Genomic DNA, 26504 nt, shown 5'->3' on the forward strand with positions numbered 1-26504 from the left:
ACTCATCTCTGAGTAATGTGTGGCTGGATTTCTCACAGTAAAGACTTGTGTGACTGCACACTCATTGAAGCTGGCGGATCCACCAGCATGGAAGAGTGGCTGAAGGGCTGGAGAAGGAGAATGGGGCTGTCAGAGGCCGGTTTGTCATGCTTTAGTCAGGAGTGGCTAGATGGCTTAGTCACCTCCGGTGTAGCCCTGTTATTCACATCAACCCTCTGGGGAATCCTCCCACCCTCAGCAGTAGCCTGGCTCCAACACCTCCATGTGGGAGAGTGACGGGGCAGGAAGGGGACGTTCCTCAGCACCCCCAGCCTCACCAAAGCTCTGAGTGTGTGTGCGGGACAGCTCTGTGATTCCTGGTGCTCCGCTTGTGCCTCTCCTTGGCATCAATTCTAGGAATCTGACAGGGCTCTGATGAGGGTGTCCTTGTCCTTACCCTTTGCTCCTCTGCCTTTTCACTTCCCTCTCTTACATCTCCCTTTTCTTTCCCTCTTTCCTCCTTTTACCTTTGCTGTAGGCCGTGCCATAGCACCCATGGTGATTTATGTGGCCCACTTGTAACCCTCAGAGTAAAGACAGGATTGGCCAATCCTCCTGCATGACATGCTTTTTCATGCCTAGACACACCTCATGATTGTGAGTGTAGGTTTACAGTGTAAAGATATTGTACCCCAGCAAAGAGAGGTTTTTTAGACTAAGACATTGTAATAGTCAGCTCTTGCTGCTATGATACTGCATAACAAACAGCCTGAGAGTCACTGGTATACAGCAACGTTTATTTTTCTCATCGGTTGACCTCAGGCACACTGCTTCAGACTGTGATTTTTGGGACTTGGCTCCAGGCTTTGGGGTGAACTCAGATAGGCTCCACGTGTCTCATTTTTGGGCCACAGCTTCACAGTAGTAACGGGAACACAGAGGAAACGTGCAAACATAGGAAGCCTCTTAGACCTCAGCTGGGAAATGGCACATTGTCATTTCTGCTCATCACTCCATTGGCCAAATCAAATAATGTGGCCATCCCCAAATATCAGTGGGATGGGGGGAAAGTACTCTACCCATTCTGGGGCACTGCTGCCCAGTCACTTGAAAGGGAGAAGGAGCGAAAGATTGAGAACATTTATCCGGCCTACTGTGCAGGAGGTCCTCATCATTTATGCCTGGGGCACATGGTGCCAATACACAGGGTTGGAATGCCATGGGAAGGGATTCCAGGAAGCACAAGAAGCTCTGGGGAGTCCTGGTTGGAAGAAGCACTAAGTGTGAAACACATGGAGATGTTTGCATTGTCCTCCTGTTCCATCTGGAACGTGATGGCTCATATCAGAGGTGGGGGAGGTGTGAGTGGCTAGAGCCACCGACCCGGGAATCCCTTCCATCCAGACCTCCAAACCCACTGGCAGCCTTCTACCCTTTGCAGTTCCTCCGAGCATCCACTTTAAAATTTTAGAGATATTTGAAAGCTTACTGTCTGAAGGGTTTGGGTGAGAAAACACTGAAGAATTTGAGACAACTGTTAGTGACTCTTCGTGCCAATGATGGGGAGAAAGCTGTGGTCCATCCTCAAATAATCAGAAGCTCATATTCGGAGCTGGAGCTGGCAGGCTGCTGCGTGTGTTATCACCGTGGTTGTGTTTACGAGACTCATGAGATACAAAAGGCAGTTTTGATCCAACAAGGAGGTGATTTACTGTCTTACAGACTTAGTGGCCACTGTGGTGAAGATTGATTTCTGAAAAGAATATCTCCTCTAAAGAACCATAAATAAAAAGTGCCCTATGGGTATTTGAAGAACATTACTATTCTGTTTCTCTTTAACTGAGAAACCCATGTTGCTCATAGAAACAGTAAAATGTGTTCTTTTGAGTGAACATGTGAAAGGAAATAAATACTTATAGGAAAGCTAGGTATTTTTCACATGGATCCCCGTGTGGAAAGGGAGAAAAATGATTCATCAGTCTGCAAGCTGCCCCTTTAAGAGAAATGCAGGAGAGGAGGTGTGGAGTTGACAAAAATATTGGTACAGTTAAGTCTCCCTAAGGCTGTTACTCCAGCTTCTGGGTCTCCTGCAGTCGCCGTTTCTCACTGCTCCCTTGTTCTCGTCACCCTGGCTGCCTCCTGGGGCTTCAGTGTTTCCTCTTTGCATCACAGCATGATCCCTACTTCTCTCTGGCTTTGTCCCCACCTCACGACTGGCCTTCGAAGCTTCTGTCTGTGCCAGAAGCCAGTTTTCCACCCTCTGGTCATCCTGGGCTTCCTCATTCCAACATCTTTCCCAGATCAAAACCCGGGGCACTTCACGTGTCCAGTCATGAGAGTTGAGCTATGATGAAGCTCTTGAGACCAGCCTAACCGCCTCTCCTTTCCTAATGTGCAATTGTTGATGAGACAAATGGGCATTGTTGTTATTTTTACAATCAGTACCCATTGCCATGAAAGTCTTCAAATGTCTGAAGTTGGAAACTGCCTGGGAGAGTGGGGAAAAATTTCCTTGAGAAGGTCCCACATGAACTGGGTCGTGATGGATGAGTAGGAGTTCACCAAGCTCCAAAGCTGAGGAACAGCATTTACAAAGTCCTCAACAGAGTCAAGGGGAAAAGATAACATTTTATAGGCTTCCTTCTCATAGTGAAGAAAAGAATGCATTTCCCATCTCTGTGCTTGTGATAGTGGTGGGTTGGTTTTTTTTTTTTTTGGTTGTGTGGGGTCTTATTTACCTAGTGTGGGATCGTTAGTTGTCACATGCAAACTCTTAGCTGTGGCGTGTGAGATCTAGTTCCCTGACCAGGGATCGAACCCAGGCCCCGTGCACTGGGAGCACAGAATCTAAGACCACCAGGGAAGTCCTGCAAAAGGTGTTTCTATCTGCAACATGACAAGTGCCTGAGAAAGAGACCAACTCTTTAAGTGGTCTTTAAATCTTTAAAGACCTAAGATTCCTCAGGTCTTTAAGCATGTATCAGTCAGGCAATGGGCTGGGTTATCAGAGCACTGGGAATACAGAAAGTAACCTAACAAAGTCCCTTCTTCGAGAAGCTCCTCACGCAGTCACACCTATTGGCATACTCCTGGCCCCTACATAACCGCACTTATGGGCTCCAGTGTTGCATCCAGGAAACAGCCTAGAGGCTGACCAGCGAGGGAGTTGATAGGATGAATGGGTACAGACACCGTGTTCATTGTATGGGCAATCGTTTGTATGAGGACTGATTCTAGGAAGGGGCAGTCCATTAATCATTTCTTTCATATCATTCCCAGTGTTACCCTGTCACCTGCGGGGATGTGTGTGGCAAATACCGAGGTCACAGGGCTTCCCTGTATTTCTGAATCGTGGCTGTTTTGCAGACATGCAGCCAGATGTGATTCAGAGTGGCTGGTTGGGATGGAAATGACAGTCACTTGATGAGGTTCACTAGGGTAGGGGGCGGTGCTGAGGTGTCCACCCGAGTGCTGCCCCCAGCCTTGGCAGCTGCACTGACGCGGCCCTCCCTCCCCAGGTATGGAGAGTGCAATCACGCTGTGGCAGTTCCTGTTGCAGTTACTGCTGGACCAGAAACATGAGCACCTGATCTGCTGGACTTCCAACGATGGTGAATTCAAGCTCCTCAAAGCAGAAGAAGTGGCCAAGCTGTGGGGACTCCGGAAAAACAAAACAAACATGAACTATGACAAGCTGAGCAGAGCCCTGCGATACTATTATGACAAGGTAAACCTTTGCCGTTTCGGGAGGCTGTCATGGGGAGGGAGCCACCCTCACAGTCCACTAAGGACAGCGGAAAATAGTGTACAGTGTGTGTGGGCGCACGTGCATGCTCAGTCATATCCAGCTCTTTGCGACCCAGTGCAGTAGTAGCCCACCAGGCTCCTCTGTCCATGGGATTTTCCAGGCAGGAATATTGGAGTGGGTTGCCATTTCCTTCTCCAGGGAGTGTACTGTGAAGGGCATCAAATAGGGGCTATTGATGCAAGTTTGGTTGCTGTTTAAGAAAGGCCGTGCTATAGGGACTTTTTTCTGGCAGCCCTTTAGATGGTGGTGTTTTTGTTGTTTAGTCTCATAAGTTGTATCTAACGCTTTCTCGACCCCATGCAATGTAGCCTGCCAGGCTCCTTTGTCCATGGGATTTCCCAGGCAAGAATACTGGAGTGGGTTGTCATTTCCTTCTCTAAGGGATCTTTCCGACCCAGGGATTGAACCTGCATCTCCTGCATTGGCAGGAGAGTTGTTTATCACTTAGCCTCCAGGGAGGTCCACCCTTTAGGTGTTACCGTGGGTCAAATTTTGTTGCCTCTGCATTTTCTTTTGTGGTTCCTGCAAAAATTTGCTCACAACAGAAATTAGATGCAGGGAGGTTCTGGGGCCTCCGTCATAGGTAGAGGGACAGAATGAATGGGACACTCGAGAAAGTCTGTTTATCCTGTCTGGTTTGTGATTCACTCAAACAGGCTTTTCCAGGGTGGGGAGGGGACGGTACCTGGGGCAAGCTATTTAACATTTGGGTGCCTGCTGCCCTCATTTATAAAATGGGGCTCAAATAGTGTGGGCTCAGGACTGCTGTGTAGAACTAAACAAGCCAGCACATGTGGAACACTTAGAACAATGCTTGGTACTCGGGGATCGCGACTTCATGGGAAACCTCCCTAATTAAAAGCAAAACCATTCTCATGTTTAAGTCCCGGAAATAAGTCAGAGTGCTTTATTAATGATAACACAGCATAGTTTCCAAAGCCTGGACAGTCAGAGTGAGCTATAATGCGTTTCTGGAAAAGCAATTGATGTGCCTGCTGGGGCAAAATTATTGCTCTTGAGGGGTAATCATTTCAGGGCTGTAATTGTTGACCATTTCTGTGTAGAGCTATTGTTGCTGAATATTTAGCTTCATAGACATAAAGATTTGGAGTCCTAATAAGGATAAGCTTTGTTCCGGTTTTACTATTCATGTTGAAAGGTGAATTAAAAACTGATTTAAATATTAGTTCCTGAACTATATTTAGTGCCTTCCTCCTGCCAACCTCTTTGGAATTCAAGACAGAAGGATTACACATTTCAGGAAGTGGAGGCATCGTTAATTATAAAGTGTTCCTTTATATGATCGTAATTGCATATGATTATGTCATTGAAATGTTAAAGGTGCTTCCCTTTAATGTAGCAATTAATTAATGCTGGCTTAATGCAGAATCCTACCAAGATGTAAAAAGCACTTCTCACAAATTGCACTGTCTGAAAGCCTCACAGATGGTTTATTGTTTTGCCTTTTTCCCAGGTTCTAAGTCACACAATGAGAATTGGGGCCCTCTGAATGAAAACTGTCATCTTGCTGGCTGGCAGAATGCCTAAGAGCATGACTTTGAGACTGACCAAAAAAGAAAAAAAAAATGATTTTATAGTTTTAAATCAAGGTGTCACAGAAAAGGGGTTCAGTGTCGGTTTCATGACTCGGTTTCTCCTTTTTCACATGGCCCAGGCATTGGGACGGAGGGCTGTGGGTTTTCAGCCCAAAGAGAGATCAGAGGCTTAAGGTGACTTCCCCAAGAGACAGGCCAAGTCATGCAGTTCAGTCTACATCTGATCTCCCTCGGGCAGATTTTTAAATCTCTGGGGAAGCCAATTTCAGATTCTACAGTCACCCAACATGTTTTGTACAGCCTGGTCTCCACACCCCCTGAGACTGTCCTGCGGGCGTCTCTTCCTTTACAGATAAGGACGTGGGCCTTTGATGGGAAACCTTGCCCACAGCCCTGCAGCCAGAGAGCGGTAGAGCCAGGGTGCCCACGTTCCTGACTGGACGGCGCACGCCCTGCCTTCTGAGCCATTTGTTTCCTGTGCCTCTGAGCACCTGATTGTCAGGTAGGCAATCAGACAGCACAAAGGCTATCACAGCCTTAGATGTTTTTGTTTTTTATCAAGCACCCCGGGTCCGAGTGGCCACTGTGGCCTGCTCACCCCCGGTGTCCCTTTCCTCTCTGCTGGGCTGAGCTAAGGTCTGGCCACGTGACCTTCATGCCGCCAGCTAGTGCGGACAGTGAGGGCCAGCATGGCTCTTGTCCGGATGTCATGCAGGCTTGGCCGCTGGGAGAAGATGCCCTTCCTCCTTCCTTGGGAACATGTACACCATATGCTTGTGTGTGCGCTCAGCCATTTGAATCTTTCTCTTGAGACCCGCAATGGTCATTAGACACTGAATACAGGGTGGTTGCGTTTTTTATATATTTTTAAAAAAATTTTAAGTTACTTATTTTGGCCGTGCTGGATCTTCATCGTGGCATATAGGCTTCTCTAGTTGTGGTGTGTGGGTTTGGTAGTTGCACCAAGCAGGCTTAGTTGCCCTGAGGCATGTGGGCTCTTAGTTTCCCGACCAGTGATCGAACCCACGACCCCTGCATTGGAAGGTGGATTCTTAATCACTGGACCTCGAGGGGAGTCCTGACACCAGGCGCTAAATATAGTTTTAAGTGAAAAGAGAAGGAGGGAGGACATGGGGAGGAGATGGAGAAGAGAGGAGAGGGGCATGAGTGAGTGAGGGGAGAGAGAACAGAAAGGGGGGAGAAAGTGGGAGAAGAGATGAAAGAAGGTTAAAAAATTGTATTTTACATTTTGTGATGAACACTTCTTTCAGTTTTGTCAGTGTGACTCTGGGAATCTATGTATAAGTTGAATGGTATGAAACTGCCAATATCTGACTATTTTTGATCCACAGAAATGGCAGTCTTGCATGATCTGATCTCTCACCTGAGAGGTAGATTCGAGGAAGGCCTTTGTGAATGTGGAGCCCCTGACCATATGGGCACCCTTGCTGAGCCCCATCCTGCACTGCATGTGCTTCTCACGGTCACACCCAGCCCTCCTGTGACCCTGCCTGCCTTTCAGTGCCTTCCTCAGTCCCCTTCCTCCTTGTCCCCCCTCCCCTCTCCCCTACTTCTCCCTGACACCTGCCCAGAACCTGCTCTGCACGTGGCATACATTAGGTGACTCCCCACCTTGCCAGCTGCTTCTTTGTTCCTGTGGTCTTTCCTCTTCTCTGCCAGCTAGCATCTCTTCACTGTTGAAACTGCACATCCCTTGGTTTGTCCTAATAGGCAAGTTTTCCTGCCAGAGTAAGCAGGCATGAGGATATTATTGTTTTTATATGCTACATGTTACATTTTTAACCCATTCTAATAATATTTAGAAATGGGCAGAGGGAAAAAGTGGAAAATGTAGGCAAAACTTTGCAGAAGACATCAGAGAACAATGTATGAGCTAATGGTACCAGGTTGGGGCTGAGGCTCTTTAATCCTTGTTCCTCAAGAGGATGCCCTCAAGTCCCACCCACCCCGCACACCGTGCAGATTATCACAGTGAGAACTACAATAATAGCATTAACTCTGGGCTACATGGTTTGAATTTAAATCCAGCTCCATGACTAAGTGCTTTGCCTAATTTCTCTTCGCCTCAACTTTCTTTTCTGTAAAACAGGTATAAGAGTAGAGACTATGTCATAGGATTGTGGTAGGGATTAGCTAAGTTAACACATGGTTAGGGCTGAGCCTCTTGATGAAGGTGAAAGAGGACAGTGAAAAAGCTGGCTTAAAACTCAACATTCGAAAAATGAAGGTCATGGTATCTGGTCCCATCACTTCATGGCAAATAGATGGGGAAACAATGAAACAGTGACAGACTTTATTTTCTTGGGCTCCAAAATCACTGTAGATGGTGACTGCAGCCATGAAATTAAAAGCTGCTTGCTCCTTGGAAGAAAAGCCATGACAAACCTAGACAATGTATTAAAAAGCAGAGACATTACTTTGCCGACAAAGGTCCGTCTAGTCAAAGCTATGGTTTTTCCAGTAGACATGTATGGTGTGAGAATTGGACCATAGAGAAGCCTGAGCACTGAAGAATTGATTCCTTTGAACTGTGGTGTTGGAGAAGACTCCTGATAGTCCCTTGGACTGCAAGGAGATCCAACCAGTCCATCCTAAAGGAAATCAGTCCTGAATATTCATTAAAAGGACTGATGGCTGAAGCTGAAGCTCTAATACTTTGGCCACCTGATGCGAAGAGCCGACTCATTAGAAAAGACCCTGATGTTGGAAAAGATGGAAGGCAGGAGGAGAAGGGGATGACAGAGGGTGAGATGGTTGGATGGCATCACTGACTGGATGGACATGAGTTTGAGCAAGCTCCAGGCGTTGGTGAAGGACAGGGAAGCCTGGCGTGCTGTAGTTCATGGGGCTGCAAAGAATTGGACATGACTGAGTGAATGAATAACAACAACAGGGCTAAGAACAGTACCCAAGCATGTTCAGTGCTGCCAAGTGTTAAGCCACAATAATAATGCAGAGGCTAGTTCCCTGAGCACTTACTTGAAAAATTCAGGCAGGTGCCAAGAAGAAAGTTAGGACTTTCGTGCCAGCATCCTGCACCAGCACACACCAGGGTGGGGGGGTAGGGGTGTTACAGCTCTTCTTACTCATGCTAAGGAATGCTTTGTGCTTTTTTTTTTTTTTAATATTTATTTATTTTTGGCTCTGTTGGGTCTTAGTTGTGACACGTGGATCATCTTTGGTGCTGCGTGTGCTCTCATTGTGGTGTGCAGACTTAGTTGCCCCTCAGCATGTGGCATCTTAGTTCCCTGACCAGGAATTGAACCTGTGTCCCCTGCATTGGAAGGTAGATTCTTAACCACTTAGACCACCAGGGAAGTCCCTGTGGTGCTTTTTAATATCTATTTTGGCTGATTTGAAAATTAAGCTTTCAAAGATGCTTTCATATTTAAATGACACTTCCCACCCCTCCTAACCAGACACTTCCCCGAGCTTCCCCTTGTGGGGCAAGCCTCCCCTCCTCATGCTCCCTTTGTGGTCAGTGCCATCCTGGTAGAGTCCTACTGTGTCTCCATCCACATGTCTCGGATCTGTGACGGGGAAGTGGGCACCAAAAAGCACCTTCCTCCCTGGATTTTGTGAGGAGTACATGTGACCATGTGCTCAGGTGCTCAGCACCTGGTGGTTGTTTAGTTGTTCCATCGTGTCTGACTCTTTCCGACCCCATGCAGCACGCCAGGCCTCCCTGTCCATCACCAACTGCTGGAGTTTACCCAACCTCATCTCCATTGAGTTGGTGATACCATCCAACCATCTCATCCTCTGTCATCCCCTTCTGCCCTCAATCTTTCCCAGCATCAGGGCCTTTTCCAATGAGTTGGTTGTTTGCATCAGGTGGCCAAAATACTGGAGTTTAAGCGTCAGTCCTTCCAGTGAATATTGAGGGTTGATTTCCTTTAGGATTAACTGGTTTGATCAGCACCTGGTAAGGACACACAATAAAAATGCCCGTCATTTCTATTATCTGTATCTGTAAGACTTAACTACCTGGCGGTGCAGTTGTTTGTTTCCGTGACCATTCACAGAGCCATCTACACCACAGGCTCCTGGCTTACCCACTTTCGTTACTCTGGTGCTCTGCAGAGGGTCTGCCTCATATCCGGGGCTCAGTAAGTATTGGAAGCAAATGAATGAGCAAACGGATAACATAGTGAAGTGGCCTCCACCCAGATTCAAATCACTTCTATCATGAAAGTTGATGCTAAAGAGGTGTTAGAAAAAAGTTACTGCCTGTCAGTTATTGTGTTAATTAACTAGGGCTACTGTAAAGAGTCTTCTCCAACACCACAGTTCAAAAGCATCAATTATTCAGTGCTCAGCCTTCTTTATAATTCAACTCTCACATCCATACATGACTACTGGAAAAACCATAGCCTTGACTAGACGGACCTTTGTTGGCAAAGTAATGTCTTGCTTTTTAATATGCTCTCTAGGTTGGTCATAACTTTCCTTGCAAGGAGTAAGCGTCTTTTAATTTCATAACTGAAATCACCATCTGCAGTGATTTTGGAGCCCCCCAAAATAAAGTCAGCCACTGTTTCCATTGTTTCCCCATCTATTTGCCATGAAGTGATGGGCACTAGGTGTATTGAATTAGAGTCCACCCTCAGTACCTCATCTTAACTTGTTCACCTCTGTGAAGTCACATCCACAGGTCCTGGGACTAGGCTTTCCCCTACCTTTTTGGGGAGCACACTTAAACCCGTATGATGTATATGATTTCTGACACTCCTGGGCTTGCCTTTAGATTTTCACAATTACACACCAAAGGAGAGCTTTGGAGATTGTGGTTTGATTCAACGAATCCTAAAGGATCATTGTTCCTGTGACATGTACAGCAGCTCGATTCAACTACAGGTGTGAAACTAGACTCTATGAAAGGAACGTCACAGTGCTCACTGTGGACCAGGCACTGTGCTGGGTCCCCAGGGTGGAACAAAGGCCATGAAGATGAGCCCCACCTTAAAGGGTTTCAGAGTCTATGGAAATTCAGGGGTTCCATGCCCTGAAAGAGCAGAGGACTTTAATACAAGACACAGATTAGCAGAAAAACCTACTGATCCCAATGGCCCCAATCCTGGATTTGTAAAAAACACAGTATCCACAAAGCACAGTAAAAGAAGGTATGCCTATATAATTAGAACCACCCAGAAGCTGTTCAAGAAGTGACTCAATATCCTGAATCCCACGTTGGAAAGACACAGGTCATGAGAGGACACCTGTGTCTGAGCCCATGAAGGGCAGAAACCAGAGTGGACAGAGACCTAAATGGGATGTTCAGTTCATGCCTGGGCATTTCACTGTCATCTCCTACCAAACAACTTGTTTTGCTGTCTTGCTGTGAGCCTCAGAGGTAGACTGGTTCATTACATCAGTAATTCTGGTGGCTTACATTTTGGGGGTAGGGTTTTTTCTCTTCTTAGGTTTAAACTGAGTCTTCCAAAAGGTACTTCGACAGCCTGATGTAGACATAAGGATCTCTCACAGAGGTTTTATTTATTAAATAGTTTAGCAACTCTTAATAACATCAGGCAGACTTGGTTTTAAAATCTCTTGTCCTGGGGTGGGGAAGAGAAGTGTCTGTACCCAGAACACAGCTGTCTCTGGCCCTGATTACTGCCAGCACCCATGGGCTTAAGTGTGAGGGGCATGGTGAACCCATGGGATTCACAGCATTTACTCACTTCGTGAACAACTTCTGGGTGGTTTCTAATTATACAGGCATACCTCGTTTTATTGCACTTTGCAGAAACTGCACTTCTGTACAAATTGAAAGTTTGTGGCAACCCTGTGTTGAATGAGTCTGGTAATTCTCACGGTATTTCAGACGTTTTTATTAGTATTACGTTTGTCATAGTGATCTGTGATCAGTGATCTTTGATGTTACTATTTCAAAAAGATTGACTTGCTCAGATGATGGTTAGCTTTGTTTTAATCAATAAAGTATTTTAAAGGTGTATATGTTGTTTTTCCAGATACAATGCTATTGCACACTTGACAGACTACAGTATAGCATGAATATAGCTTTTATATGGACTGTGAAACCAAAAAAATTGTGTCTCACTTTATTGCGATAGTTGCTTTAGTGTGATGGTCACTTTATTGACGGTGATCTGGGAAACCAAACCTGTGGTATCTCTGAGATATGCCTGTACATCCTTCTCTAGTTGGCATGACCACTTTTTCTCATCTCTGCCTTTTCTTCTATGGTTAGGCCATTCCTTTGAAAACACACCCCCTGCCCTTGAGTGGTTTAGCAGCTGGTCAGGGAGACAAACACGAAAACCAGTTATGATAGCAGAGCGCTGGCTTGGTCATGATCCTAGCATATACCTTGCAGTAAAGTGTTAGTCACGTCCAACTCTTAGAGACCCCATGCACTATAGCCCACAAGCTCCTCTGTCCTTGGAATTCTCCAGGAAAGAATACTGGAATGGGTTGCCATGCCCTTCCCCAGGGGATCTTCCCAGCCCAGGGATTGAACCCAGGTCTCCTGCATTTCAGGTGGATTCTTTACCGTCTGAGCCACCAGGGAAGCCTGTAAAGACAGAGACAAAGCTGCCAGAGGTCCAGACATCTGACCCAGGTCTTGAGGAGTAAGAACACATTTACCAGGCTGGCAAAAGTAGGGAAAGAATATACTGAGGAAGGGACCAGCATATGCAAAGACCTGGAGGTGTGGAAGAGTCTGAGTGTTTATTTAGGGAATGAGGGAGGGATGAGATGGCAAGAGTGAGCGGGGGATGAACTTGATGGCAGGGGCAGCAGAGACCCAGTACAGGGCTGTCAGTGAGAGAGTGCCATGGTCAGGTTTGCATTTTATAAATAAACATCTGTGTTTCCTCTGACTCTTAGTGACATCGGTGGTGTCTCAGTCTGACCCCATAGCCCCGATCTTTGTGGCTAACTGGTACCAGTCGATTGCTGTCTGCTGGCCGAGCTGGTGCCGTCACACCTTCCGCATCAGATCTGCACGCCCCCCTCTAGAACTGACCGAGAGTGAGGGGAGAGAAGGGACAGGGTGGCGTCTGCCTCTTGCATGCACCCGCTAACTGGCTTCTGCTCGAGGAAGCCCAAGCCATGACACTCTGTGTAGCTGGCAGAAGGAGATCTGGAAGCTTACACGATCTTTCATCCTTTTCTGTCCAACAGAGCTTTTTGTCCTTAGTGTTTTTGGCAGTGAACACTCATCCCAGGGGGAGGCTGAGAGCTCTGCCAGCTCCCTTCTCATCAGGAGATTGAAATAGTGATATGATGAAAACTCCTCCTGTCTCCACAGCAACCTCCCGGCTTAGCCTCATGATGTACCGAACGGTCTTAACTTAATTGGAAGGGTTTTTAGGGGAGAACAGTCAAGATAGAGTCACTTGCAACATATTCCTGGAAGCAGAATGCATCACCTTCTTAACTTAATTGGATAATTCATTTTAAATTGGGTGTGCAATCACGACAGGAAAATGTTTGTATTAATAATACATATCTGAACCCAACTGCCTGCACCAAGAAACCTGGCCCGGGTGGAATTCTTTAATTCCTCCAAATAAATTTTGTGAAGATTATGTGATGTATTGTCTGTCAGAGTGGAGAAAGAACAAAAGTCCGGCAAGCATCTGTGTCCTGGCACTTTCTAGAACACCTTTGTGAGTTGTGAAATTTCACAGAAGACCCGTCTATCTTGGACTCTGTTCGGGGGTCTTTTGTGTTTCAGATGGTCCTGCGTGCTCAGCCCTGGGTCCGAGGATTGAGGGCCGGGCGTGTTTTGTTGGGTGTCTTTTTTTTCTTTCGTGTTCTGTCAGCCGCTTGGATGGTTAAAAGTACAACAGATGGCAACTGGGCTTTGCCTGGGGGCCGCAGGGATGACCAGGGCCTCTCTGCAAGCTTTTGGGCCGGGATGCTGCCCGGAAACCTGTGAGGTAGCTGATGGCCTCGTGGAGGCTTCCAGCCTGGCCCCCATTGCCCTGGGAGGGAGCAGCTGGCGTGAGGGAGCCAGCCTGCCGGGGGCCCTGAAGGTTGATTAGGGGTGCCGCCTGTCTTGCACAAACTTCCAAGCCAGCTTCCCCTTTGGCACTCAGTGTTCCCCCAAATAGGGCCGTTGCTAAGAAACACCGAGAGTCTTGGGAGTCACTTCAACACTGTGCTGACGAGGCTGCAGCGCTCGGCAGCCTGGCCAAATCCACTGACGTCAGGCTGTTGCCCAAGCCCACACCAGCATGCCGGCATGAGCCTTCCCAATTCTGGGCTTCTCGTGGCAGGAAAATTGAGTGGTTGTGGAGATGAACTGACAAAACCCCTAGTGCTCACATCACACCGCCCACCACCCACCCACTGGGCCCAGCTGCTCCTCTGAGCCGCCTCCTTCCCATCTCCTTTGGGCTCCAGTGACAGTTTATCTCAGTTCCTACCACACATTTGTGACAGAAACAGGAAAGCTCACATGTATGGAGCCTCTGTTTTGAGCTAGGCCCTGTTTAGAAACTCATTTCCCTGCATCTGAAATGCCCATCAGCTCTTGTCGGCAGTGGACCCATTTTAGAGATGGGGATACTGAGTCTCAGAGAGGTTAAGTAACAGATTCAAGATGAAACAACTGGTGAGCAGCAGAGCTTTCTACCTAGGAGTCTCAACCCCAAGGCCAGTGCTCAGGACTGTAAAGCTGGAGGGTCACACAGCTGCAGGGCCAAGAACTCAAGCTTGAATCCAGTATTCCTAATATTGTTGATTATCGCCCCAGGGCAGGCAGGGAGAGGGGCATTGCCTCCAGTGTTTGTTGTTTGAAATGACAATGGAGGAACTGCTGGCAGTGTCCTCCAAGTCTGCTGAAAGCATGAGGTGGTGGTTCTGGACACCCCAGAACACCCTGCCCTTCCTGTGTGTCCAGATGATGCCACATCGGGGACTTCCCTGGTGGTCCAGACTCCACACTCCAATGCAGGGGGCGTGGGTTCGATCTCCAGTCAGGAGACTAAGATCCCACATGCCACCTGGCGCAAACACTAAAAACAAAAAACTTACCTATTAAACAAAAAAGGCCAGATCAGAGCATGGCACCCCTCTGCTTGTGCACCTGCCCGGCTCCCTGCGGCCTCCAGGAAAGGTTCCAAGCTCTCTACTCCATCTGGCCCCAGCCCGACTGCCTTGCTGCACTGCCCCAGCCCCAGCCCCTTGTCCAGACCTCACGTGTGCCTAGACTCCCCCTCTGCCACTCCTGCCGGGCCCCAGTCATCCTCCAGCTCCTGTTTGTATCATCTCCTCCCGCTGATGTGGACACTTGGCGATGCCTCCTCTGCTCTGTGTTCCTGCCTCACTGACTGGGAGCTGGCCTTCCTTAGTACTCTCAGCATCTACAGCGTGGTGCTGTGCTCAGTCGTATCTGACTGTGCGACCCCATGGACTGTAGCCCACCAGGCTACTCTGCCCGTGGGATTCTCCAGGTAAGAACACTGGAGTGGGTGTCCATTTCCTCCTCCAGGGGATCTTCCCAACCCAGGGATTGAACCCACATCTTCTGCGTTGACAGGCGGGTTCTTTTCCAGAGCCACTTGGGAGCTGGGACCGCATGAACGCAGGATGGAGGGAATGATGAGCGAGCACCAAGACAAGAGAAGCTTCAAGGGAAACCCACCCTCTTGGAATGTCAGCGCTGGAAGGGAGCTGACATCCCCTCCCACCCTGCCTGCCCCTCACTTACCACATGAAGACCCGAGAAGGGAAGCCAAGTTTCAGGAAAATCAGTGGCAAAGCCAGAATGAGACGAGAACATGCTCCCAGACCACCTGTGGTCCCCGACCCCTACCCCCTCCAGCCACCTGCCAGGGCTGGCGGCGGCTGCTCGAAGCGAGGTCACTGCCAACAACTCCCCCACCCACGGGGGAAAGAGGGGAGCAGTTCTGCATTTTATTTTATTAACACTCCAGAAGCCTTTTAATAAAAATACCCTTGAGTGTTGAAAGGGGGCCAGTGGGAGACAAGACTCTCTGTCCAATGAGAAGCAGCCGCGAGCCCAGAGGGGGTGGGATAATGCCCTTAATGTCATGAGATCTGGCTCCCTCCGCCCCCACCCAGTGGGGCAGCAAGAGTTTCTTGAGCGGCAGTGCCAGGAGGATTTGGAAGGGCGGTTCGCCCGACGGCTTAGCAGTGCCAGAGAGTAAAGAGATCTCATCCCAAACCACATGGAAACCTCCCCCGGGAGTCAGTTAGTTCTGAGACAGAGTTGGAGCCCTTTATTGGCAGCACGTTATTCTTAGAAGTTGCAAGTGGGGGTGGATGTGTGTGCGCTTGTGTGCAGGGTGTGCGCTCCGGGCTTCCATGGTGCACCCGGGGCGGCCCAGGCTGCACCCGACCGGGTGCCCTCGGCAACGTGATGGCCCGAAGGCCTGCCAAGCTCTCAGAAAGGAAAGGCCAGGCCTGTCTACCCTGCTGGACAGAGACATTAAGAAAGAAGAGGATGTTTCCTTGGGCTGCTGTGACAAATTAACCCACAAGTTGGTGGCTCAAAACAATAGAAGTGTATTCCCTACAAGTCGTGGCGGTCAGAAGTGTGAAGTCGAGGTGTCAGCAGGACCGGGCTCCCTCCGAAGGCCTTAGGGGAACCTCCTTCCTTGCCGTTTCCAGCTTCTGGGGCCCCTGGAAATCCTTGCTTCCTAACTTGTAGCTGCATCCTCCAATCCTTTCCCCTGCCTACCCATGGCCTTCCTCCTTTGTGTATGTCTGGATCTTTCCTTTACTCGTAGGGACGTCGGTCACTGAATTCAGTGCCCATGTAACTCCAGGACGATCCCATCCTGATGTCCTTAGCTGATTACATGTGAAAGACCCTCTGTCCAGATAAGGTCTCATCCTGAGGTTCTGAGTGGATGTGGACTTTATGGGTGGCAGGGAAGCTCTGTTCAACTCATGACCGAGGTGGAGGACTGCCCCAGGGGAGGCAGTTCAGACTCATGGGTTGGGTCTCAGGAGCCCTTTCATAGCTGCTCTAGGGCAGATGGTGTGCTGTGAGCCTGCCCATAACAGGTTCCCAGCAGAGTCCAGTATGGCTGGCCAACCACTGTGTCCCCTCGGGTTCAGGTGGCAGGGGCGAGAGGAGGCAGGGGCTGCCACTGCCGCCCGAGGAGCTGTCAGATGCTCCGAGGATGAGGACGGAGACCAGGTTCCCTTCCTTTGCTATTCCTCAGAGCCGAGCAAGGAGCTTTTCTTACAAATGCATCTTCAGTGTTTGCTTGTTACGGAGGAGGAACTTGGAGCATGACTCCTACAGTGAGTACTTGTTCTGATTTTGGAGAGAGGACAGTCAGTTTCTGTGTTGGGAAGGAGTGAGTCAGACCATGGTCTGGATGGAAACCCAAGACGAGGAGCTGAAGACCGAGTGTTGGCTGCGAAGCCGGGGGCCTGGAGACTCCCCTTTGCTGCTTACTAGGTTGTGTATGCAGCTCCGAGCCCCAGATTCCTTATCTGTGAAATGGGTTTCAGAGTGTTGCGAGGGTCACATGAGACACTGTGTAAGCCTTCTGTGACTGCATGCCAAAGTACCCATATAAGGAATTTTGATTACTTGAAGGCAGAATAAAATGAGAAGACAGTGTGATATAATGAGGATGCTATTCAATTAGATCATTGCTTGTTGGGCGAAATTCCACTGGGTTAGAGCTCATGCTCTAAAGACTTCTCCGAGTGAGGCACTGATATACATTGGCCTTTTAGAACAAACTGCCCTGTGAGATATTTTTATTTCCCTTTTAGGAATGAACTAGACATCTAGTTGGGGAAAGCAGCTATCTAATACATCTTCTTGTGACATCTTGAATTCGTTTGTATGATTTTCAAAGATACCACCGTCCTTTTGTTTTGAGGATTGTTTAAAATTCATTTTCCTAAATTCATGTAAAAATGTTGCTCTGAGGGTATCAACATTTTATATTAAATATGTTCCAATTCATTGAATTGAGGTGAGCAAACTGAAGCCGGCAAAGTTTCAGTACCTTTTCAAGGTCACAGTAAGTAGTGAAGCTGGGATTTGAACCCTAGGGCAGTTCGTCCCTGTGCTGGCTGCACTTCGCGTCTGGCCCATCTAGGCTCTGGGCCTGTCCCCTTGCGTGAGCACCTCTACCCGGGCCTGTGGATCCCAGGAGTTGTTGGGTGCTCTCCATCCTCCCTCTGAGCCCTTTTGCTGCTCAGAGGGGGCCATAACCAGGCCATATCTGTGGACATCAGCTTCCTGTTATTTTCCCATCACTCGTGGGGGTTGGCTTCCCTGGTGGCTCGGACGGTAAAGAATCTGCCTGCAATGTGGGCTTCTGGGGTCTATCCTGCTGTGGTGGGACTGCTGGGTCCCCAGTGCCTCCTGCAGGGTGTCCCCTCAAAGCAGGCACCTCCATTACCCTGAGGGTGGGCAGAGGCAGCTCCATCTGTAGTTACAGATCAGCCTCAGGAGGGTCGGCCAGCCTCAGGAGGCGTTAGCCATGCCCTGGCTTCCTGATCAAGGGGCTGGTTTTCCCAGGCTTGCCACAGTTGTCCCGAGGCTTCTCGGGAACGCAGAGCCCGCAGAGCCCGTGGTCCTGGCAGGCTGACTTGAGTAGCAACCTTGGAGCCAACTCAGCTGCTTTCTGGGAGAGGGTGTGCTGGTGAGACAGAGGAGGCTTCGTCTGGGCTCTGGACAGAAGCCGGTTCAGCTGCAGCTCCTCTAGTCACAAGCTGCATCATCCTGGGCACCTAAGGTTTTTAGAGCCAGATTCTTTCTCTGAGTTTGACAAGCAGTACATAGGAAACATAATTCTTTTAATGTGAAAATGCAGATTAAAAAATTACAAATCAGCGGTAATCTGTCAAATTTTATTATACACCTTCCAAGATTAATTTTTCTTTTATATATATATTTGTGTGTATATATAATTATTTTGGTTAAAATAATGGAAGCATTTCAGGCCTGCTGCTTTTTTACCCTAATTTTATTTTAAAGGGGCTTCCCTGGTAGCCCAGGCGGTCAAGAATCCGTAATGCAGGAGACCTGGGTTCGATCCCTGGGTTGGGAAGATCCCCTGGAGATGGGACCATCTATCCACTCCAGTCTTCTTGCCTGGAGAATTCCATGGACAGAGGAGCCTGGTGGGCTACAGTCCATAGGGTTGCAAAGAGTTGGACCTGACTGTTAATTTAAAGACATGGGAAAATGCTAATGATGTATTGTCCTCTGAAAGAGCCCTGGGGGATTCCATTATAAGATCCACCCAGTACTTTTTTTAAAAGAGGATTTAAAACTTTATTTATTTGGCTGCCCCTAGTCTTGGTCCCCTGACCAGGGATCTGGGGCTCCGAGCTGAATTCACATTCAGGGATCCAGTCCAGGCCCCCTGCATTGGGAGCGCAGAGTCTTAGCCCCTGGACCACCAGGGATATTCCTCCACCCAACCTACCCCTGTGGATTGGGAAATTGGGTATAACCTCACTTCCAACCAAGAGCCTTGACTTCTGCATCTTTAAAAAGGGACCACAGTGCCCATCTTGCAAGGCAGCAGTGCGTGTGGAGCACTTGATTTGTTCCTGGAAATGCTTGCTTCTTTCTTTTGCCCTTTCTGGCCACAGGTTCCTTTCATGTAGGATATCTAGCCCAGCCAGACAGATGTCCCCCAAATAAATCCTTCCCATTCCCCCATCCCAGGATCTTGTTGCCAGGCACTCAGGGCCAGTTGCTCGCATCACCCTCCCCAGGGGCCGAAGCCACAGTGGATGCTGTGGAGCTGGGCTGTTCCCTCCTGCCTGGGCAGTGCATTTCCTGCTCTGAGAGGCATCAGGGAGATGGGCTGGGGTTAGTGTTTGCACCAGTTGTCAGGCTGGCTATGCGGCATCTCTGCCGAAGCTGAGGGGCCTTCTGGCGGGACACGGATTCCGCAATTGCTCCCATCCTCTGCCCTCCTTGGACTGGTCTTTCTGCCCCCCGCCCCCACCCCCCAGACCTAAACCAAGTAGCAGGTGTGAGGTTTTATTCACAGTGGACGTCAAGTGCTGGCCACTCGAGGCGTGATGGACTGGAGCCTGGAGTTTCCTCCTTGTCTGAACCCAACTAAATAGAACTTCCTGCTTCTCCTCCTTGGTCAAGATATGTAAACTAGGTGGGTTTCTGTCTGCCAGACGATCCACCTGTTACCCAGACCTATGGGAATAAGCACAGCCTTCTAAGATGTTTAATTTTGACTCTTCAGTTGTTATTAGAGCAGATGGAGGGTGGATTTTTCATTTTGTTTTACTTCATTGGGAGTGTAAAAATCAAAACAGTAAGAGCCAGTATATATTGTGGGCTTATCATGTGCGTTCTGCAAGTTTTATGTGGATTACACATTCAGTCCCATAAGGTGGGTGGTAGGTTGGTCCCCATTTTATAGATGTGGAAATTGAAGCGCACAGCTGATAAGACAGAGGGGTAGCATCTGACCTCAGGCCGTGACTCTGGAATGCTCTTTTATGGAAAGAGCCACCACTCTGTTCTCTGTAGCCCTGCTGCCTGTGTTGGGTTCAGAAAAGGACAGTTATGTGTTATGAGCCTCAGACATTTCTCTGTGTTGAGAACAGATAGGAAAGTTGTGAAATTGGGGCAGGGGTCCTACAGTCCCTGGGAACCCTGAAATGGTAGAGGAACAAGAGAGCTGCGGCCCTGCTGATGGGGAGCTCAGAGCTGGACCGGCTCCTCCCGGGGGAGGGCAGTGCTGGGAAGGAATGCGAGCTGGGTAAGAAGTCTGAGCACCGGAAAGCCCCACGCATGACCCTATGTCAGAATTGGGGTGCCAGGCCAGAGCCCAGACACGCAGCAGGTATTTGCTGGGGACTTAGATAAGTAGAATTACAGTTTAGTAAGCTCTCACAGGGTGGCTCAGTGGTAAAGAATTCACCTGCCAATGCAGGAGACTCGGGTTCAATCCCGGGTCTGGGAAGATCCCCTGGAGAAGGAAATGGCAACCTACTCTAGTATTCTTGCCCAGGAACTCCCCTGTACAGAGGAGCCTGGCAGGCTACAGTCCATGGATCAGAGAGTCAGACATGACTTAGCGACTAAACAGCAAGCTCTCACTGAAGGTATGAAGTTGTGGGGCCTTGCATATAGCTCCCAGTGTCTGTCTGGGAGTTGTCCAATAAAAAATGCCAGCAAAAAAGCACATGCCAATACACATATGCAATGCTTCATATGGAGCTTTAACCAGCCTGGGGATTAGCTACAGAAAATTGTGTCTGTCATGGGGTGAAGCCTCCGGCTTCCTGCCTGGTTTTGTTCTATCCACAGTGAGAGTCATTCATTCAATAAACGTGTAATGAACTTAATATTATCCTTCATAACATCAAAATGAAGAAGGTAAATTCAATTCCACAAACATCTCTTTATTACCCTGTATGTAATTTTTAAAAAAATTATGAAACTTAATAAACATACGTCTGAGTTCTCCACTCTAGGGGATTATTTACCCAAATTCCTTCTTCTTCAGTGGGAGGAGCAGGCAGAGTTGGGTGTGAGGGTACATATTTGAACACACCCATGGACACACCTATTTGTGTAAGCAAGCCTGGAACCTGTCAGGGCAGCAGGCAGTGCTGAGGGAAATAGAAATGGGACCCACTCTCTCAGCAGCATCTGCCTTGTTAGGGTGAAGTAACCTAGGGAGGCTCTCACAGGACCAGGGGTGGCTGGTGCTTCCGGAAGGATTTCTTTGCACAAGGCGAGCATGGTGCTGACCCAGATGGACTGCTTGCCCTGTAGGCTCCTACAGTCTTAAAACACACATTGGGCGGTGGCGATGGAGGGAGTGGTTTGGAGACCTGAGCTTCTACTTCTGCTGGAACTGCCTCTTGGAGTGTACTGGATGAATGTCGCTTTTCCCCTTTGCTGAAGCTGGTCCCGTCCTTGCCGCCTGTAACCTCACACAGAATGCTGGGTCAGGAGTCCTCCTTGGTTGTCAATGTACACTTGATGGGAAGTTACGAGTGGAGGCTGGTCCCCTACATGTGGAGGGAAGCAGATGTGTGCAACTGTTGCTCTGAAACCGCGCTTGGGAGAGTCACTCAGCCCAGCTGGACACAGACAGCGTTTGTCAGGTTACCAGGCAACCGTCAACAACAAATACTTGTGAGCCTGGGAGGAAGGGGTGGAAAAAACAGACTTCTAAATATTCTCATCACTTTTCATAATAAGAGCCCATATCCAAGTGCTCTCATGTTCTGGGCTGTGTCAGTTAGCTCAAGTCTTGTGTCACCTTCTGTTATGACCAGGGGCTCTGGGGTCTGATTGCCCAAGTATGTGCTTGTGATTGGGGATGATTTATATTCTATGAGCCTCAGTTTGCCCATCTCTAAAATGGGAGTGATAACAGTTCCACTCTTTCAGAGGATTCAGTGACTTGAGGGTGGTCAAGTTCTTAGTACACAGCCTAACACCTAATAGTCAGCAAATACTATCTAGTGTTATTTCCCTATACTGTATGTTTTCTCAGCAAGCTCCTCCCAGGTTAAACTTGTACAAGGAAACTTTGCTTTGGAAACTTACAGAAAGATCTTCAAACACACATGCCACTGATACCATCCTGGGGTCTGCCCTGAAGTCATGTACGAAGGGGCTGTCAGTTCAACTGCCAGGCACACACCTCCTCCCAGTCTACCCACCACCTGGATCGCTGGCCTTGAACATCTTGGTTGGGGGCTTGCCTTACAGGTTCTCCTCCTGTGAGCAGACATCTCCAGTGTGGAGCTGGGTTCCTAAACAGCTGGCCTGCAGGATCTGCCTTCCTTCACACATCTCACCCTCCCCTCTTTCTGCCTCAGTCCCTTCCAAGCCTTCTATCCTTGCAGAGGTTTCAAATTGTCCAGGTAGCCAGATCAAATCCATCTTTCCTATTAGTTTCTAGAGAAGCAAGACCCAGCCTGGTTCTTTCCAGAAACTGTTTCTTTCTCCTTTGGTCAGCTCCTTTCATCATCTCCATATCCCTGTCCCCGTGTTGCCTTTCCCTAAAGAGCCCTCTCGGTGTCCAGCTGGTTCTCCTCACCAAAGCAGCAGCTACTGAAGGGCCCTGACTGCTTCAGCTGAGTCAGTGGCCTGTGCAGTGTCTCTGTCTTTCTGTTCAGAGTGGGGTTTAGCAGGTCATGGCAGTTGCCATCTAGCCATCAAACGTTCCCACCATCTTCCCTTTAAGCATGCCAAAATTCTTCAAATTCTTTATGTTCTGGATGGACCTTGAGGGCATCATGCTAAGTGAAATAAGTCAGAGAGAGACAAATGCTGAATGATCTCACTTATATGTGGAATCCACAAAAGCTGAACTCAAAGAAAGGCACAGAGTAGCTTGATGGTTACCAGGGGCTAGGGTGGGGAACCAGGTAGGTGCTGGTCATAGGGTACCAATTTCTAGCAGTGAGATGAGTTAATCTGGGGGATCTAACGTAGAGTGTGCTGACTAGAGTTAACAGTACTGTAATGTATAGTGACAGTTGCTGAGAGATCTTAAATCTGCTCACGACAATAAAATGGTCATTATGTGGGTGAAGGATGTGTCAACTTATCTTATAGTGATAAATGTTTTGTGATATATATGTGTGTGTATCAAATCATTGCATTATACACCTTAAATTTATACAACATTCTATGTCAGTTATATCTCAGTCAAGCTGGGGGAAAAAGATTCATGTTTTGTTTTAAAAAAAAAACAGCTTTATTGATGTATGAGCCACATACTATCTAATTCATCTGTTTAAGGCATATCAGTCATGCCTTTGAGCCTATGTACAGAATTGTACATTCATCACCATGATCAATTTTAGAACATTTTCACTACCCACTACCTCCCGCAAATACCTGATTTTTTAACTAGCACCCCTGAGTGCCTCCATCCTACCTAGTCATCCCTTAGGAGATGACTCATCTATTTCTATCTCTATAGATTTGTCTATTCTGGACATTTTATATAAATAAAGCACATTGTGAAATATGTGGCCTTTGTGTCTGGCTTCCTTCACTTAGCAGAACTCATCTGAAGTGCATCCATGTTGTAGCCTGCGGCAGCGCTTCACTCTTTTTCATGGTTGGATGACACTCTTATGACTAGCCACTATTTTATTTCTCAGTTAACCATCATGTGGGTTGTTCCTTACTCCTTGAGTTCTTTTTTTGTTTGTTTAATTAAAGAAACTTGGCTGTGCTGGGGCTTTGTTGCTGCACACAGGCTTTCTCTAGTTGTGGGTGGGGGCTACTCTAGTTGCGGTGAGCAGGCTTCTCATTGTGGTGGCTTCTCTTGTGGTGGGACACAGGCCCCAGAGTGAGGGCTCAGTAGTTGCTGCTTGTGGGCTCTAGACACACAGGCGCAGTAATTGTGGCCCATGGGCTTTGTTGCCCCAAGACATGTGGGATCTTCCCAGACTAGGGATCGAGCCTGTGTCTCCTGCATTAACAGGCGGACTCTTAACCACTGGACCACCAAGGAAGTCCCCTTACGTTCTTTTTAACACATCAAGGCCTGAGTTTGCCTTTAAATTTCCAACCATGTTTATCATTTTTGTCACAGCCCCAAATGACTTCTTGGTTTGCTTGTGAGTGTAATCCCCATTCAGACATTATGTTCTGAATAGCCATAATAAAATTAAAGGTTGGTTCTGTTAAAGAATTTATAAGACCTGCCAGAAGAAAGGATTCAGCCCATACAGTTTCTCTTTTCTTCTGTGTAATTATCTAGGCTCTAGTGATTCACTGAGTTTAGACGAGTGTTCAAACTGGCCGAGAATAAAATGAAGTTTTGCTCCAGGGAGGAAAATATTACGAATGAGAAGCAAAAATACCTTACAATTCTAGCAGAGGGACACACCAGGCAAGATGCTTTCTTTTCGTATCCATGGGTCAGGTGGCACTAATGACACCCTTATTTAACCCTTTCCTGCTTGGGAACTGATTTCTCCTGGGTGAGCTGTATACCGAGGCCTTGTGTGTCCCCTGCAGAGATGCTGCCCATTAGGCCCAGGGGGTCTTTTAGGTTTATCAGATCTCTCTGAAGTTTCTGAAGGTGGTTTTCAGCTCTGCTGGTGTTAAGTGTGAGAATGATGTCAGATGGAATCAATAGGAGTAGGCCAGGGTCCCAGGCACTGGAACTGCCCAGCTTTGAATCTCATGTACTCAGGTCTGAATCTCCTGTGTGCTGGTGCTGAGCCAAGTTTCACCAGGATTTGCGTTACTGGGATTTCTAGTGCTGCTTGGGGACCTTATGTGTCTCTCTGTTAGAAGCCTGCCCTGAGGAATTCCTCCTTGAAAATCTCAGTGGCTTGGTAATTATGCCCATCCTTCCTACTGCTGGATAAATTCACTTCTGGGATTTGAGGATCCATCTAAGGAGGACAAAGGCAAGTTAGCAGGCTGTAATGTAACAAGAGGGGAGGCAAAAACATATTTGTACACCAAACTGATCACAAGAGGAACATCAGAATTTAATTAAATTTCCTCTCATATATTTGAAAGTTGCTAAGAGGATAGATCTTAAAAGTTCTCATCACAAGGGGAAAAAAATCTGTGTTGATTGATGTGAACCAGACTTATTGTGGTGGTCGTTTGGCAATATATACAAATATTGACTCATTATACTGTACACCTGAAACTAATGTTATATGACAATTTTGTCTCATTAAAAAAAACTTTATATGAAAAAATTTTAAACTGGCTCTTTCATTCTTTCCCTGAAACTTTGTGTGGAACTGGGAACAAGATTAGATTTTAGCATTAGTAATCTTGTGGCTCTTGGGCCCATTGCTTCCCGTCTCTGAGCTCATGTCACAAGGAGGATACCTTCCAGCCTGCAAGTGAGTTCGTTTGAGATCATGTGGGATCACTTGTGCATAATACCCAGGACAGAGTAGGTGCTTAGTAGGAGCTACTTTTTGGTTTTTTCTTCTCACCAGTTATCTATTTCACACATGGTAGCATATATGTGTCTGTTACTTCCTCCATTCGTCCCACTCTCTCCCTCCCCTACTGTGTCCACAAGTCCATTCTCTATATCTTCATCTCCATTCTGTCCCTGTAAATAGGTTCATCAATACCATTTTCTAGATTCCATATATATGCATTAATATAGTAATTTGTTTTTCTGACTTACCTTACTCTGTATAACAGGCTTTAGATTCATCCATCTCACTAGAACTGACTCAAATTCATTCTTTTTCATGGCAGAGTAATATTTCTCTCTCTCTCTCTCTCTCTCTGTGTGTGTGTGTGTGTGTGTGTGTGTGTGTGTGTGTGTGTATTCTTTATCCATTCATATGTCAATGGACATCTAGGTTGCTTCCCTGTCCTGGCTATTGTAAATAGTGCTGCTATGAACATTGGGTTACATGTGTCTTTTAGAATTGCAGTTTTCTCAGGTATATGCCCAGTAGTGGGGTTGCTGGGTCATATGGTAGTTTTATTCCTAGTTTCTGTTCTTCATTTGTTGTTGTTCAGTCACTAAGTCATGCCCAACTCTTTGCTATCCCATGGACTGCAGCATGCTAGGCTTCCCTGTCCTTCACTATCTCCTGGAGTTTGCTCAAACTCATGTCCATTGAGTCGGTGATGCTATCTAACCATCTCATCCTCTGCTGCCCCCTTCTCCTTTTGCCTTCGGTCTTTCCCAGCATCAGGGCCTTTTCCAGCGAGTCAACTCTTCACATCAGGTGGCCAAAGTTTTGGTGAAGAGTCAACCCTGAATATTCATTGGCAAGACTAATGCTGAAGCTCCAATGCTTTGGCCACTGACCTCCTCCATAGTGGCTGTTATCAATTTACATTTCCACCAACAGTGCAAGAGGAGCTACTTTTAAAGCTTTTCTCCCCAAAATGATTTTTTTTTTTTTTTTTACCCTCCTTCATACCCAACTTTTAGGAGGAACAGTTTATAAGGAAGTCCTTTCCCCACAGGATGGTGCTGCCACTTCTCTGTGCTCTGTGGAGACCATCCTTGTTTTCCTTGAGTATCTCTGCCAGCAAGCATCTGGTGTTTGCTAATGTTCCAATCTAATAAACCTCAAGAACAGTACAGCCTTTAAAACAAAGTCCATTCTCCCAAAGAGGGGGGTGGAAAATTTGCAGAGATTATTGGTTTTCATTTACATCCTAATGTTTAAGGACCAGAGCCATAAACTGAAGAGCCAGAATT

The 26504-nt window shown here is 47.6% G+C and overlaps 2 protein-coding genes across 9 annotated transcripts in view; one reads left to right on the forward strand and one right to left on the reverse strand.

The window, feature by feature from the left end:
* The window catches only part of ELK3 (ETS transcription factor ELK3), a 204576-nt gene that overhangs the window by 159846 nt on the left and 18226 nt on the right, over positions 1-26504 (forward strand). For all 5 annotated transcript variants that reach the window (XR_014083409.1, XM_081595343.1, XM_081595347.1 and 2 more), the window contains one exon: positions 3498-3706. Coding sequence is in view for 4 of the 5 variants with exons in the window: in XM_081595343.1 (XP_081451469.1) it covers positions 3498-3706 (209 nt within the window). In the remaining variant the exon portion in view is untranslated. The remainder of the gene's footprint in view (positions 1-3497; positions 3707-26504) is intronic.
* The window catches only part of CDK17 (cyclin dependent kinase 17), a 128254-nt gene continuing 122453 nt past the window's right edge, over positions 20704-26504 (reverse strand). For 2 of the 4 annotated variants that reach the window (XR_014083406.1, XR_014083408.1), the window contains one exon: positions 20704-21339. The gene's annotated coding sequence lies outside the window, so the exon portion shown is untranslated. Of the gene's footprint in view, positions 21473-26504 lie in introns of all 4 variants that reach the window. The other 2 variants (XR_014083405.1, XR_014083407.1) reach the window with 1 other exon arrangement.

This window comes from Giraffa tippelskirchi, chromosome 4, assembly GCF_054371585.1.
Source record: "Giraffa tippelskirchi isolate mGirTip1 chromosome 4, T2T-mGirTip1v1.2.pri, whole genome shotgun sequence".
NCBI classification, from domain to species: Eukaryota; Metazoa; Chordata; class Mammalia; order Artiodactyla; family Giraffidae; genus Giraffa; species Giraffa tippelskirchi.